The sequence below is a fragment of the Acanthopagrus latus genome, chromosome 2 (genome assembly GCF_904848185.1).
Source record: "Acanthopagrus latus isolate v.2019 chromosome 2, fAcaLat1.1, whole genome shotgun sequence".
Classification (NCBI taxonomy): domain Eukaryota; kingdom Metazoa; phylum Chordata; class Actinopteri; order Spariformes; family Sparidae; genus Acanthopagrus; species Acanthopagrus latus.
The window spans coordinates 4920455-4937086 of record NC_051040.1 but is presented as its reverse complement, the minus strand read 5'-3'; the positions used below and the strand labels follow the sequence as shown (position 1 = coordinate 4937086).

Genomic DNA, 16632 nt, shown 5'->3' with positions numbered 1-16632 from the left:
GTGTTCAGAGGTGGTGTCACTTGATCCTTTATAGAAATGGAGGTGATGGAGAGCTCCTTTGAAAGCTCGCCACATCATCTTTTACTGCCACTATTCTGTAGTTTTTGTAGGGTCTCGCGTTGTGTCTTTTCACCTCTCTGAGTGGTAAATATTGAGTCTTGGCACCCCTCAGAAGTGCGAGGCAAAAAGCCACCTAATTAAGATTGAATTAAAGGGCTGATGAGAGGGAAGACTCACAGAGGAAGGCGGAGAACGGTGGAGGGGAGGATTACGGGAGAACATTTTCCCTTTTCTCTCCACTCCCTCAATCCTCTGGATTTTTCACCCCTCTTTGGACTTGGTCGGGAGGATGTGTTCTCGAGCAGGGGTGACCTGGCTCTGCTCTCTCATTCATGTGTGTAATGAAGGCCTGTGTCTGAATAATCCCATTAGGTGGTCAGATTAAAACCTGAGCTGATATTTGAGACTGTGCCCGGCACCGCTTTAGAAATTGGAGAGCTTTGCAGTCGGCGCCGGGAGAAAGGGTGCAGTGGAAGAGCAGCTGAGGAGAGCGACTGTGTTTGGGAGGTCTCTGCTTTGGACTGATAGAGCACCATTGTGATTAAAGGAGAGTGGAAGGCTTCTTTACTTCACCCGCTACCATCCTTTTAATACCACAGTCATGCAGAGATTCATCGTTTCCACTGAAAAGCAGTTTTAATCGACTTCTGATCCAACAGTTTAGGGCAACGATTCCAAAAATCATTTTCTGCTCATGTTGTGAATCTGTCCTTTTCTTGTTCTGCGTGATGAGATGTCGCCACAGATTTTTGCTCCTGTGTGCAGTGATTGGACTCTGACTGCCAGGCGGCACAGAGAACTTAATGTCTCCGAGGAACTTTTGGGATCGCTTAACGACATAAACCTTCATTTTGGCTCAATCACAATCAGTTAGTTTGTAAATGAGGTCCTAATTTCAGAAAGACGATTTCCACATCACTGTAAACCATAATTGCATGTTGTAGATATAATAATGTCCCGGACGTACTGATGAGGCCGCGTTATCTGAGACACGCAGACACATCTGCACGTCTCATTTTTTTGCATATTGAAACAGAATTATAACGACGTGATGTTTGGGGAAAAAAATCTGTTCATTCAATTTCAGACAATAGAGAACATTACATGCATTTGACACATGCGTGCAAACAGAGAACCTCGATTATTCATCCCCACACACAGTAAAAGGTCATTATATAAATACGATGCATAGATTTTGTTTAACTCGTCCATTGGTCCAACAGTAGGCAATTAAATTCACTCTATCCACTGAGCAATGTTGGTGAAATCCTCCCAATTCCACTCAGATGCGATGCATCTTTTGGCAGCTGTAATGGCACGATTCCACTCGTCGATGTAAATTTATGCAAATGTGCATTTCCATAAAACATCATATGTTCCAGTTAAATAAATGTAGCTGATTCACATCCCGACGGTTACAGTTCTCGTGTTTATCAGATTGAGATATCTTCTTTGAGACGACGCCCCATAAACAATGCTCAGATCTGTGATTACCAGATTACGATGCGTCACACGGTAATGAATCAGTCCAACAGGAAGCAGGATGGTATCAGCAGGATGGTATTTGTGAGACTTTCTGTCTCGTCTGCCTCTCTTGTTGCATACTGTACATGAGAGTGAGTGGTTTGCCCTGCGTGAACAGGAAGCTCCCTCCTTTCTTCCTCACCGTTTGGTTGTCTTTTTTCCGGCCCTCTCCCACACCATTTGTTTAGTAGATGCTGTAACTCTTTGTTGTTTTTTTTCTCCCCACCTTTCTGTTGAGGATTCAGCGTTTTGCCATTGAAGTTAAATGCGCCTCTGCTCCGCAGGTTTAGACAAGCGCTACCTGCTCGCTTCGAGGCTTTGATCACATTTCAGATAAAAGTCTCTTCTGTTTCTGTGCTCGGAGGAGCTTTTTCACATTCTTTTTTTTTTTTTTTTTAGTTTTAAGTGAAGATGCTTATGTAAGGGACATGGTTTTCAGCGCTTTCTCTTACTGTAAGCAGCCACTGTGTTAGTCATGAGCAGTGTTTATCTTTCTGTGGGCAGGCTACGTGCTCTCTAAAATGGTGGAATGAATGTGACGGCTCAGTCGAGCTCCAGATACGGTCATGGCAGTTTTGAATTTCAAACAAAATATCTTTTTTTATGCAGACTCTGGCATCTCAGTCGCTGTTTGTCTCCAGCAGACCATTAGTCTTTGTCACTCTGTTCTAGATTACAGCACATCTTTGACTCATTTGATAATACTCTTCCTCCTCTCTGCTGTCTTTACTGAATATTGTATGTTTTTTTTTTTTTCTCTCTGGAAGCATTTTCTATTTTTGCTGTGTGCTCCGCCGCCTGAACAGAAGAGCTTCATGTTTATCAGCTCTCTTGATGCATCATGGCTCTGTACGCTTGGCTGCTAATAATCATCTCTGGCAGTGCTCTTTCATTTCATTACCACTACACTGATGATGAAGGTGGTTGTAATGTCATGGTGTACTATTTTATGCTGGACTGTCCAACAGTGTATCATTCAGTATGTTCGCTTGTGTGAAATCTACAGTTTCACGAATTGACTGAAACCCACATGAATGAATTCTTCCAGAGTTTGTTCATCACATGTGTTTTATTTCCCTCCGTCCTGCGAACAGGTCAGAGATGATGGTTAATGCATGCTGACACAGCTTCACTCACTCTAGTCTCTGCAGTCATTCTATTCTTTGATGGTGCTGTTGGCTGTTTATTTCATGTTCTCTAACCGCATGTGACTGTCAGTGACTGAGCCTGTTGGTAAGGGCTCCTGTGGGGTTGGGGTTGGGGTTGGGGTGGGGGTTGTCATGGGGTCCTTCCTCTCCCCTTTGCTTTTCCGTCCTTGTCTCCCTTACTTCATCTTTCCTTAAAAAAAAAAATCTGCACCTGCACAAACGCACCTCCTCCCACCAGAGCACTGACACACTCCCTTCCATCTGTCTTTTCCTACCCAGACTTCCCTAACGTCCCGACAACTCAGACCCGAGAGATCCCTCAGGAGCAGCACAATGCAGGCGCCGCCATCGGGGGCGCTGTGGGTGGAGTCGCCCTGTTGGGCGTGGCTGCCATACTGCTCTTCATATTCCTGCGCCGCCGCCAGCGCACCTTCAAAGGAGACTACAGCACCAAGAAACACGTGTTCGGGAACGGGTACAGCAAGGCCGGCGGCCTGCCCGCCCACCCTCCCATCCCCAAGAACCTGCAGTACCCTGACGACTCGGACGACGAGAAGAAACCCGCCCAGATCGGAGGCACCGGAGGGTTTGAGGCAAGCGACCGCGATTTTGACGGCGAGCAAGAGGACCTGAAGAGGCCCTATTTCACTGTGGATGAAGGAGAGAGCCGAGATTATGATGAGCGGACTCTGGCTTTCCAGTATGACCCTGAACCTGAGATAGCCGATGATATGATCTCTCAAACCGACGGCTCTGTCATTTCTAAGAAAGAGTGGTATGTGTAGTGGCATGCAACAACCAAACCAAACAACCCTTTGTCCCCCACCTGCATTCCACTGCACCCTTCACCTCCATCACGCCCCCACCCTCCCATTCGTCAAACTGCACCCTTCACAGTCACAGTCCTCTTTTGGTCAACCTAGTACCCCCTTCCCCTCTTGACTCCCCCACCCCCCACATCAGACCCCATCCAACTAATCTCATTTAGAAAATCAAGCGTCTATTTAAAGTGCTAGCAACATCGACTTGTCAACACAACAGCATTGGTATCAGTTCCATCAGGTGAATGGGCAAAGAATACAAACTAAGGTATGTACATGGACTCGTTGTCACTGAACTACGAGGCCAGCGAGGTGATCGGTTGATTAATACTGGTGTAATATTCCTTTTGTGTATTTTTTCATGTTATAAATGTATTAAATGTATAAAGAGACTGCTGGTTGAGGTTTTGCTGAGCACATTTGTGAAAGTCCTACACTGGATGTGCAATTTGTTTTTGTTTGTTTAGTTTTTTTTTTTGTTTGTTTGTCTTTTTATTTTTCCATTATCATTGCCGTTTTGTTACTTTTATAAAAGTCTTTTTGTATGATTTTTAAGTGACCTGAGAATTGAGAGTTTAATGTTTGGAATAATTACAGGTGGAGTTCTAAGTGTTTGTAATTTTGTGGTCAAAATGTTGCAGAGAAAGAAAAGAAAAGAAAACAAAAAAAAAAAAAAGAAATACAGGACCTGTATCATTTCTCCTGTCTCTTACTGGGGTTAGCGGTCATGAGATTATTCATTTTTGTATATCTACAGCGTTAAAAGCAGACATGTTATTGCTGGTTTCCAAAGACATGCTTAGTATTCCTTGACACCCTCCCCCGCCTGTGTTTATATGCCTGATTAGTTTCTTTACTGAGAGGGAGTCGGTCTACTGAGCCATTTGGACATGGCAATAACAGTTAAAAGCGAGTGTTTTCAATTTTTTTCTCCTAAATTTCTATCGCATTAAAATGTGTTGCCACATCAGTGAGTCAGACTAAACAGGGGGGAGGGGGTAGAGAGAGAGAAGGGCTGCAATCGTATCACACACGACAACTTCTGTTTTTTCAGCTGTGCATCACAGTCACGTCCCAAAAAAAAAAAAAAAAAAGAACAAAAAAGAGGTCGGGTGAGTCTCGGTGTCCACAGAAACCTTTAATAATGCTCTGAAATGTCATGATTGTCTCTTGACTTGAACAGAATGGCCTGTGTGTACGAGCTCTCCATCTTACCACTATAATGAAATGTCCAGTTTTTTTATGTGTGTGTGTGTGTGTTTTCAGTTTTCATAATTGTGTTTTGTTCTCACACGCCTTTTTATCAAATGGATGTCAGATGAGAAGTGTCGGTGGGCGATGGGGGGGATCTCCTGGTGATGACTCTGTCTCTCCTCATTGATTTGTGTTGACTATGTGCTGAAGAAATTGGCTGAAGCGTGCCCGCTCACGCCAACAGCGTTTGCTATGAGGAGTCACCAATGGACACAAAAGGACACAGATAGGAGGAAAAATGTCAACTGATGCTTTTATTTACTGAGAAAACAAACATTTGTGAGATGTAAAGGGAATTGAGATGGTGGCCGCGCTGGAGTGTGATGCGTCACCTGCTGCTTTCATGTTTTTGTTCCATCTCTTTCTTTCTTTCTAAAATGAATTTCAGTAGCTGTGTTGTGGGGGATTTTTAAAAAGGATTGAACGGTTGTCCTTCCCCTGATGTTGGCATCTGGACACGCCAATAAGGATACAATGACCCCGTCTGAAGGCATTACAATATATCTGGCTTTTTTTTTTTAAAAATCGCTGTTAGCGAGCGCCAGTGGATGCTACTGTAGCGTAGCAAATTACTTGTTTTCTCCTCAGCTCTGAGGTCCATAACACAATCAGCCAAATGCATTCACTTCAAACGACAACAACAACGAAATAAAAAAAATAAAAAAAACTTCAGCGCGAAATATCGGATAAAAACAGAAGCAAAGGACTAAAATCCGTGGACACAAGCAGCATTTCTGACTGGCTCTGATCGATATAAATACTATATAAAGCCTTATTTTATGCATGTTTTTTTGTGTTGGAGTGGATGTGTGTGTTGCTATTTTTTCTGTATCAATTCCAGTGCGTTTGTCCTCGTTTGCAGCTCAAAAGACAGCACTTTGTCTGTGTTGTCGGTATTGACAGAGGTATGAATTCATGGGCACACAAGTACCCAGCCAACAATATTGCAGTTAACACACAATAAGAAGTATATAAATATATCTATAAATAATGATGAAAAAAAAAATAGCGTCTCCGTCGAGAGCAGCTCTCTCCGGAGACGTGAATGTTTTACAGTCCATGCTTGTCTAACTGTATGTTTTTTTTTTTTCAGATGAGCATGTTAATCATGAGCCTCAATTTATTATCGTACCTTCGACACAAATCACGATTTAGAAAGTGGAAAAAAAATGTCATGTTCTGATTTAAAGTCTGTTGATTTCATATCTCAGTTAATTTTTCTACTACAGCCTTATTTCTGTATGTGTTCGGTGTTTTTTCCACTTTGGTTGGAGGATAACACGTGGGGGTTTAAAACGGATCGTTTCAGAGAGGGAGGGGGGGAAACTAATTGACCTGCCGACGAACTGCTTCGCTGTAGCTTTTCAAATCCCCACTATAATCGCGGCATTATAGAGAGACAAACGCGTGAGAAGCCTGTTTTTATCTTTTATTCTTGCATTCAGTGCCTATGAAAAAGTTCCGGAGACGTGAGGTAGTCTGAACAGTTGCTGCTCCATCGTTTTAAGTTATTCATGCCATAGAATAACGTGATGAATACTAATGAGATGTGACATGGGCTGCAGATCACACTGATAATTGTTCTTGCAGTGTAATTTTTAGTTGTTACCGCGGGGATACGCGCTCCAGCACAAAACTAACGATGTGTCTGTACTTCTGTTTAAAGCAACAGATCTCTTATAAGCTGCATTTATTACCATTTTAACATTTAAAGGGACAGTTCACCCCAAAATCAAGGATTTGTATTTTTCTTTTCCTTGAAGCTCTGTTTATCCATCTAGATCGTGTTTTTGAGATGCAGCTGTGGCGATGTCCTCCCTGATTAGATTCTAATGGAACGAGACGGCGCTCAGCTTGTGGTGCTCAAAGCGCCAACAAGATATGTTTTAAAAACTCAACAGCGATGTCTCTACTTGAGATAATCCACAGACGTCATTGTGAGCGGTTTCACGCCAGAGCTGTTTTCCTTCCACTGAACTACATCGGAGATAATGTGCATCTACTCATGAAAGAGAGGCTCATGCTCAGGACTTCGCTGGACATAAACATTAAATGAAACTAAGCGTCCTCCACAGCTGAGCTGTAACATTAGCTAGCTTAGTTTCTTTAATAAGCTAGCCGCTTGAGAAACATAGATAAAACTAGATAACTTGTACAAGAACAATCCAGATGGATAAACAGCACCGCAAGTAAGACAACAAAATTTTGTATTTTTGATTTTCTGGTGTACTGTCCCTTTAATAATGGCTAAATGGTGACACAGCACATGTTTTTTTTTTTTTTTTTTAAACTTTTACTGGAAAGTTGACATCCTAACTCGGTCACGTAACGCTGACCTTTCGAAGCACAACGATTGAACACTAATCAAATGAAAAGAGATTTAACTTGTAAATTAAAAAAAATAAAAATGCAACTTTGGATCAACTCTGCCCCCCTTTTTTAAAGCACAACTTTTAAAAGTTTCATCTCACTGATTTATTTTTTTTCCCCCCTGCATCCATTTATAAAACCACTGCCACACTCGCTTCTCAGACAGACATGTTTGGAGGAAGACAGACCTTTCAGATTTGGAGTTTCCTGTATTCTGGTTCGATGTAAACATTGTCTTCATGTTGTCGGGGTGTTATGAGTTTCTATTTTGTAATACTGACTGTAACTTCATTCCATCCTAATCTACTTTTTTGTATTCAGTATGTTCAACATTCCACTGTAAATACTGTACATAGGGTTGAGATTCTAGTCGGGATTTATTTAGGGACAACTGCGTAGGGACTCCGTTCGTGTAAAATATACCTATTTTGACTGCAAACATAGAGACTCAATGATGGCTAGACGACGTTGATGCATAGCTTATTTCCAAAGTCCCACCTTAAAAAATGCTCCTCCGGTACGTTTTTAATATGCCACTAGCGGCTTCACTGTCATACAAAGGGGTGATGCATACGGTTTGTCGATTTAATGTCATTGAAAGAAAAATCAAAAAGAGAGAAAATTGTCTGTATGCAGCCATGTGAATGTATATTTCTGAGGGTGTTACAAATATGAAAAAAAAAAAAATCTATTGTTCAATTGTGATGACCCAGTGAAGTAACTTGTATTTGTTTTAAGCATTAAATGAGTTCAATAGTCAACATTGTTCTGTCCCAGTTCACTGATTGGATAGATGTGTGTTACCTGACTGAATATTGTTTCGCGACTGCAACGCATTTCTCGCCGCCGCACGTTGGATTTCGGTGATCGCGGCTCTTAATGTATCCCCGTCGCCAGAGTTTGAACTTCAGCTTCATCACTTCCTGTGAAGCCTGTAAGACACAAAAAGGTTTGTTCTGCAAATAAAACTTGTCTTCTGTTTTAACAATTCCAGACCTTGTTAGGGCAGCGTTTCAGTACAGATGTTGCTCTCTCAAATCTTCAAAGTGCAGACAGTGTCAGGCATCCAGCCATCCGCCAGAGCCACAGTCTTTTGCGTTCGAGCATCCAATCCTCGGCTCTTCGCTGTCGGTTCCAGTTTTCCGAATTAAAAGGCTACAGAGGCGGCTGCGGTGCTAATGCACAATGATTCTCTTTTGGACGCGGCCACGGTTCCCTCCATTGTTCGCTCTAGTCTTCGTGTCTGAACGCGAGACGGGCCTGATGATACAAATTGAAGCAATGCGCTCAAAAGTGGTTTGGAAAACGCTTCATTTTTCAACATCCTCTGTTGCCAAAACACTGAAATAAGACACAGTAAAAAGGTTGCAATGTAATGCACTGATTATCAGTTAATGTGAGGCGAACACAAGATAGATAAAGGGAAACGTGCGTTATATAACAAGTCTCTACAGTGGTTATTACTGTAGCTTTTACTGGGGTTCTCCTTTAATTGGAGAGCAAAAAACTGTCAGGCAGATGTTGATATTAAGTTCAGTGCTTAATGAAGCTGCAGTGATATGATGAGAGAGGCTCAGTGTAGAGCCAGACAGATCTGTCTCAGACTGTGGGACTCAAGTGCAGACATCTGCACCGTGAACATTAAGAACAGCCCAGAGTTTGCAGCTGTTGCCATCCATTTGCTAAAAGAGCCCTTTGTAGCCCGAGGGGCTTTGATGGCACATAGGCTTTTAACATGCATGGCCATCTAGTTTCCCCCCCCTCCTAACAGAGCCGCCAGTGGAATTCTACTACATTTCCTCTATCAAAGTACTCTTAGGATGAAATATGGCTGGATTTTTTTGTTTTAAAATATGTTCCTTTTGGGCCGTAAATTCAAAAGCGAGTTGGTCAAAGCGCCTCGTGATCTCAGGCCGTCCAACGCAGAGTAAAGTTAGTGAGGATGGCCGAAGAAGAGACTACAGACAGAACTGAAAATGATCCAACTGTGGCGGCCACAATGTTATTGTAGATTGGTGTGTGTGTTTTTTTTTTTCGGCTTTTCTCATATTACCATGCCAATAAAGTCAGACAAGCATTGTACTTGATCACTGAATAAGTCTCCAACAAACACAATGCAGCTCCACGAGTCGATTAGTTTCTTCACTTTGCCATTCGAGTCAAACTTCTTTCTCCGATTCAAACGGTAGCCGGCGCCGAAAGAAAATATTTGCAACTGTGCATTGTCGAGCTATTGACAAGCTAAGGATCGGAAAACATTATCCACCCAAATGGCTTTGAGAGAGTACACAAGCAGCCAATACCTTTAAACTGCAGTGATTAGATGGTTAATGAACAAACTGTATATGCATGAGCAATTCATTAGGCCGGATACAGCAGCAGAGCTCGGCTCATTGATCAGCGAGGTGGCTTTTAGCTGCACACACGCACATGCTGATTCAAAAAGGGGGGAAATATCTGATTTCTTCAAATGACCTATATTCAGTGGACTCTCCTGTGTAGGCTACAGTCTGAAATGTTTCTCAGTAGGTTTTGTCGTTGTTATCAGAAGACCCAGCAACCTGACCTGTGTCACAGCCTGTAAAAAAAACACTAATACTGTAAAGTGCTTTGTTTTGTGTGTTCATGCACAGTTTTATGTTTGTTTGTTTTGTTCTTTTGTATTAACTTTTTATTTCATTTTGGATAAACAGATTGTTCATGGCTTCTAGAAATACGTTTCATTTGATGCTCTTGTTTTTGTACTTGTTTTCATTGTGTACAGTTCGAGGTCACATGACGTTGTCCATAATAAAGCGTGTCACTGTAAATTATGCTCTAAATGACTTTCATGTTAAATGTCATCAAAGCTTTAATGATAAAGTGTTTACTCCGCCATGACGGAGGAGCAGGGTCTGCATCCTCGAAGGACCCGGCCTAAAGTCTTCGAAGGCGAGTCCTTCGGAGAGACCTTGTTAACCACGTCAGCTGTAGTTAAATGCGACAGGCAGGAATTTTGAGCATTTCCTGGTTGCATCACCAGATGTTTTACCCTTATGTCACAATTTCTGCCGCATCCTCCAAAAACAGGGTAAAGAAGGCTGCATTTGGAGGAGCCTTGGGACAGCCCTTGCCCGCTTTAGTGATGTAATTGGCCTTCAAATGCATCCTCCCAAGGACGCAGACCCTGAAATGTGATACAACAAGATTCTTCAGGCATGCTAGCAGCTCTATTTAGCAGCAGCTACCTTAGCCCAATGTGTTAGCATGCTAATATTACAGGCAATAGAGAGCCTCAGGATTGAGGCCAAAAAACATTAAGTAAGTTTGCATTTTTGCACCTGCAGTTCCCTCGTGTCACAGCCCACACGTTTTCTGGATTCTACAACATAAAATACATCAGTAAAGACGACATTTAAATTCAAACGCATTTACTAACAAGAGCTAACAAGAGGCTAAATGACACTACAGAGGTTGTCAGTCTCAGTCTAATCAGTCTCTGCAGGTGGAGTTTCTTTATTCCAAACTTGTTGACGGATAAATAGATTGTGTAGAGAAGTAAGACACTTAGTTGTTGTAGTATTGCTTATTTATGCATCAAAACTCACAAAAGCGGTGTTCACCTGTGAAGATTATCTTGCTCAACAGAAGTATCATAAACTTGTGTTCGTCACAGAGCTTATTTTCAGCAGTAATCCAGAATTCAACTGTAAAATCCCACGGGCTTCTTGCCGAGGGAACCAGGGTGATGCTAACTTCCAGGTTAGCCTAGCTCGAACCCGCCTGCACTCTGTGCTGCAGCTATTTGGTAATACATCAAAGTAAAAGACAGAGTAAAAGTTTGATGGCCAGATGAGAAGTTAAACATTCATCCAGAGGGGAACATGAATGAACCAACTTTTATTTGATAGTCTTTGAGATATTTCAGTCTGAACCAAAGTGGTGGATCCACCCTGCAAACTGACAGCTCCGTCCCTGAAGCTACAGCGCTTCAAGAAGTCTGTCATGTTCATTATAATGGCAACACACTTTGTGTGTATGTGTGTGTGTGTGTGAGTGAGCTCAACTCATCCTTCATTCTTTGAAACTTGTTAGTAGTCAGATGTGTGAACTGTTCACAGTCTCTCTCACCAGCAAGAATCAACTATTAAGACTTTACGCGGCATCTGCAGTCAGGCGCCGTCCCTGATTAATACTCAAACGGCTTCGTCTCAGGTATCCTGTTATATGAATTTAATGGACCCTGGCAGGAAATCAGAAATAAGCATTTTCTGCATCTGTAATGTTATGTTGCTTCTGATTCTGCCCCAATTTACTCAGTGATATGTTACTATAATAGGCAACACAATGTTGATTTACCAGTGCTGCGGTCTGACTAGACTTAAACGTTGCTATGCTTCAAGCCACTTAACAGGAAGCAAGCAAATTTATCTAAGGCTAAAACAGTATTAATAACAGAACACAAATCAAATGCTGAATACGATTCTAGATTTATCTATGATGCTAACGAACGTCTGTATAACTGTATGTTCTCTGTCTCCAGCGCGAGTGAAGTTTGGAAGTTGTTGCTGGATCGATCTCAAACCACAACACTGACAAGCCAAGTTTTTTTAAGACAAGTGTATTTACTGTGAGGTTTTCTGCCATGGCTGCAGAACAATGGGATGTTTCTGGCCCCTGACACATGAATGGGTTATGCAAAACACATTATTATCCCCTCATTTATTCATCTCAATGTCAGCGATTCCATACTGCCGCTCTGTCCTGAGTCTTGATGTGGCTCCAAATCAAACTGCAGCTCCATGTTAATGATCAGGGAGAGAGGCTGCTTACTTCAGCTGACTGCATTTCCCCCTCGTTCACTCATGATATTTTCATTGGTCAACTGATCAAAGGTGTCCTGAAACAACTCGTGTCACTTCCAACTCCATTTCCTGCATTTTCATCTCCCGGTTTGTCTCCTCAGATTTTGTCTCTCGGGCTGAGTGCCGCGACTGAAGTTGACACATGTTTCACTCAGAGCCTCCATCCAAAACTCAAGGCACATAATTTGCAGAAATACTCCTGCCATGACCGAGGCGGCGAAATGAACTCAGGAAAAAAAAGCACATTCACATCTCAGAACGAGATCGTGCTGTTCTTTTCATCTCCCTGAAGCTGCTCTCAACCAGGAGCTGTTTCCGCTTCACAATGCCGCAGCTGACTGCGTGTTCACACCGACACAAACACCATTGTAAATGAATGTCACAACTGTTGTTTCTGAGACACCGAACGCTGACACCTGGCTGAGTGTTCTTGCTATGTTTAGAGCTGATTGGGTATTTTCCATCCATCTGGCCTTGCTCGGTGCCTGTGTATGCGCTTTACATAACAGAAAATACAATTTGTGAATCGAGCTGTGCTCCCCCTGGCACACGCTGAGCCTGGAGACTGCTCAGAAAGAGTAATGAAATTATACACACCAGACAGGGTCCAGCTTTTATAACATACTTTTACAGGTACTTTTTGAGTTATTTGCATTTCCCTCTGTGTCCTCCTGAAGGCCACCCTGTGTCTGGGATGCCCATGAACTCAGTGTGCCTGCTTGTCGTGTTGTCACAGCAGAGCACCGTGCACATGGAAGTTTATACCGTCTGAACTGACCTACCAGCAGACTTATTCAGCAACAAGGACATTTTCTCTTCCTTCTGAACTAAAGACACCACAGCTGGGACTTGACCCAGCTCCCAGGTGTGTGTCACCTCTGTGTTCTCCTCTGTGATGCACCGTCCCTGGGAACTCACAGACCTGGCACTAACATGTAATCAAAGTCTGTTTAAAACAAGACAGTCCACTGAGCCTAAACCTTTACCATGCATTACTCTCTCTCTCTCTCTCTCTTTATGGGCTGCAGCCAGTGACCGACACCACCATCACACGCCGAACGTAACACGTACTCACTCCTAACTGGCCATAGCCATAATAAACATAACAGAAGCAGTTTGGTTTAATATTAAATATAATACAAATATTAAACTACTTGGTTTGTAAAAGATAATGTTAAGCAACATTATGTAGAAAGTGACCCTTTATGCACTTTGGCACCCCCACAATTTCTGTCATGAACACAAACCCCAGGCCGGTAACAGTTTGTCAGACATAAACTTAACTGTCGTAACAATTATGATTTGTGAAGTTTGATGGAAGCTACATTAAAAACCTCTGAATGTTGAGTTTACCAGGATGTGAAAGTCCCGTGTTTGATCCATCCAACCACTCCAACCTCCCTGGCACAGACCTTTCTTGCTCTATATAACTATGATATAGAACTGAAGTGAGACCGGGCCTGGAACAAATCTGAAACACAGATCGATTCCAGCTCTACATGCAGGGTTGGTAGGGATACTTCAAAAATATGCTATCAGATACGTACAATAACCATTATGAAATGTAGTCAGCGTCCTAATCCAGGTGTCACAATATTAAAGTAATTAAGTAACTTTATGATCCTTTTAGATGACTTCAATACTGTGAGATTTGTTAGGTCATGGTTCAATGTTGTCAATCATGTTTATTTATTTATTTATAATTAAACATATCTGTAATCTAGCTACATCTTTTTTTTTTTTTTTTGTAACTGTAACAGAATACATTTAGCTTCTAATCATAAATCTGTGAATGTGTTACAGGTATCCCTTTACTCCTCGAGCCTGCGTGTTAACAAAACACGAAAAAAATATTTAGTGTAACCAATCTTTTACTGTTTTGTGTGAAATCAGGTAATCAGGTAAATAATGAGTCTTTTTCTCAGACAGATTCATACAGACTGACTTTCCATTACACATAATTTAGAACAGGTCTTTTAGGCATTTATTCTTTATCTTTCTCACTTTTTTTTGTAAAACTCTTTGAAAGAGCGGAGAAAAGTAAACATCAATGACTCGCCTTCCTGTTGCCTCACTGAGACTGTCAGATCTCAGCACATCCTAATTTCTTTGATATTTGCTCCACGAAATACTGAAATCAGTCATAAAGCGCAAAACTCTCCATTGATCATCTCCAAACTGAAAGACGGTTGTTTACGGAAGAGTAACAACCCAAGAAGATGATTTGTCCCCAGATGGAGCTTTCGGTTTTTGTATATTGACTTTGCTCTGACAGCCTGTTATTTTTACCATTCGAATTCTTTACGGTCCTCTCTCAGCATTTTCAAAATGTGTCACAATCCTGCAGTGAGGTGGTAATGTGTTTTCCAATTTGTTTTTCCATTGTGCAGAAATATTTTCCGGCATTGTTTGCTCAGTTTTTGCCCGTGTTGGAGACATGTTTCGCATGTAACCCGATCGATTGGGCATGCAGTTTACACCCCACTGATAGACAGAACAAGTCAATTCTATTTCCAGAAAATGTGAAATTATAATGAATTGGCAATTATTTGGATTAACCCAGGATCAATCTGCTGGAATTATTATTGCCTATTATTTTGTAAATGAGACGGCTCATAAACAAACTGCGCGGATCCCATGAATAAATTTGGTGGCATCTTCAGGGATGCCTGCGGTAGCTGCTCTGAACACACACACACACACACACACACACACACACACCCACACCCCTCTGCAGCCCTCGCACACACCGGCCTTTTTGCTTTCACGCCCTCCCATTTTCAGAGCCAGCCATGGCATGAGCAGCTCTGCTATCCAGCTGCGCATTAGCGTTCTCCAATTAAACTCAGCCATCCCGGAGCAGAACGAAAGGCCTAAACCCTCTGGTGAGAAAAGTGCTGACAACCCTCATCTACAAAGTCCTGCTGGGAATACTCTGTCCCTGTGACCATTTACCCAGCGTCAAAGAAGTTGTGTGTGTGAGAGAGAGAGTGTGTGAGTGTCTGTGTGGGTTTAAGAAGGGCACAGAGGGAGTTAGTGTGCATACCCTTCATCCCTTTGTTGATCTGTGGTATCTGCTCTGTGCATATTTAAAATAAAAGGCCGTTTGAAAGCGTCTTTGTCGAAGGCCGAGCTGCAATTATCAGCTTGTTGACATTTCCCTTGATTCAGTGCAATCGCTGTGAAGTCCCGTCCGTTCACGGCGGCTGAAATTAAAATCTCTTTGAATATTAATTCATGGAGGAGCGGGATGATAAAACAGATTGTGACTGACAGTCCTCCCTGAAACCCTCAATTACCCAGAGAGTGGGCGTGGCAGCAGGAGAGAAAGAGAAGATTTCAAGGACGCGATAAACCCGCTAATGTGAGAGCACGCAGGCACGATACACATCCTGTGCCAAGTGGCGGGTACAGCTCGATCCGTTCTTTGATTTATGATGTCGTTTCCTGGTTACGTTTGGTTCAAATTCAATAAACTTTAAACATCATCTCGGCCGTGAGCATTTCCGTAGATGGATATCGTGGTTGTTTAACAGCAAAGACAACAACTCCCATGATCCCATGCCACTTATGTCTTCTGTTTTGTTTTTAATTGAGATAAGTGACATACTGCGCATTTAATTTCATCATCTTAAGAGGAGGTAATACTGCAGTTTTTTTATTGATCTCACTTTGCTTCAGTTAAAAAATAATTGGCGTAATTATTAGTTAAAACATGTTCACAGTTAATGGATTCCTCCGTGGTGCAGATTAAAGAGATGATCTGCTCTTCATCACCAGAACACGGGCGGCTGCGCTCGGTGTCTCATGAAGAGTCTTCCTCCTCTGATACGACCGATGCTAGCCTCCAACATGTCATATCAGGGTGCAAGACCGCACTGACCCAGGGGCGCTACAGATGGAGATATGACCACTTCCTGAGGTATCTGGCTGATATCGCAAGCCCGCGGGCCCAACAGCCAACCCACAGCTGATAAACACCTCATCCATCTCACCGGGCCTAGAGAGGGATCCAGTTTGGTGGTCTTAACACGACTCCTCTCTTCAGGCAACGTTTGGAACATAAGGACCGACCTCTGTACACAGCTGCAGTACGGTTCAGAGATCATCACCCCGGCCCGACACGGTGCTGCCTGGGCCGCTCATTTCATCAGGCGCGCCCTCCTGGAAAGGTGGAGGGTGAGCCACCATCATCTCCACGGTGGAAGAAGACACCCACGGCTACTCCAGGATGTGTACAGATCCATAGAGCAGACCAGTGAGGAAAGCAGAGGAGTTGGATGGAGACTGGTGTCCATCAAACATGGAGGTCAGCTGCAGGGAAGTCTGTATGGAGACATCCTCACAACTGCTCCACCACCAAGAGATTTGCCAGGGTTAAAGGAGCAAAACCTCAGCGAACGGCGAACCCCCCCCACCCGACTGATGACCCTGCTGCTGACCCCACGCCGCCTGAAGGCCGAAATGTGCAGCGGTTAGTAACTCCCACCTGCACAGTACAGTTTTTTTTTTTTTATTCACCAATTAGGTCTCTGTACAGTCTGCATGAAGGATAAACCCACATCTCTACTACCACTGTCCTTGGTGAGCATTATGCATGAATCCGCCGCT

General features: G+C 42.9%; 1 protein-coding gene across 4 annotated transcripts in view; it reads left to right on the top strand.

Moving 5' to 3' along the window:
* nectin1b (nectin cell adhesion molecule 1b) overlaps window positions 1-16632 on the top strand; it is a 241141-nt gene that overhangs the window by 149110 nt on the left and 75399 nt on the right. For 2 of the 4 annotated variants that reach the window (XM_037123000.1, XM_037122990.1), the window contains one exon: window positions 3012-7938. The exons of the other annotated variants lie outside the window; for them this stretch is intronic. In XM_037123000.1, coding sequence (XP_036978895.1) covers window positions 3012-3517 — 506 coding nt within the window. In that variant the 3' untranslated portion in view covers window positions 3518-7938. Of the gene's footprint in view, window positions 1-3011; window positions 7939-16632 lie in introns of those variants that run through there. 4 annotated transcript variants of the gene reach the window in all.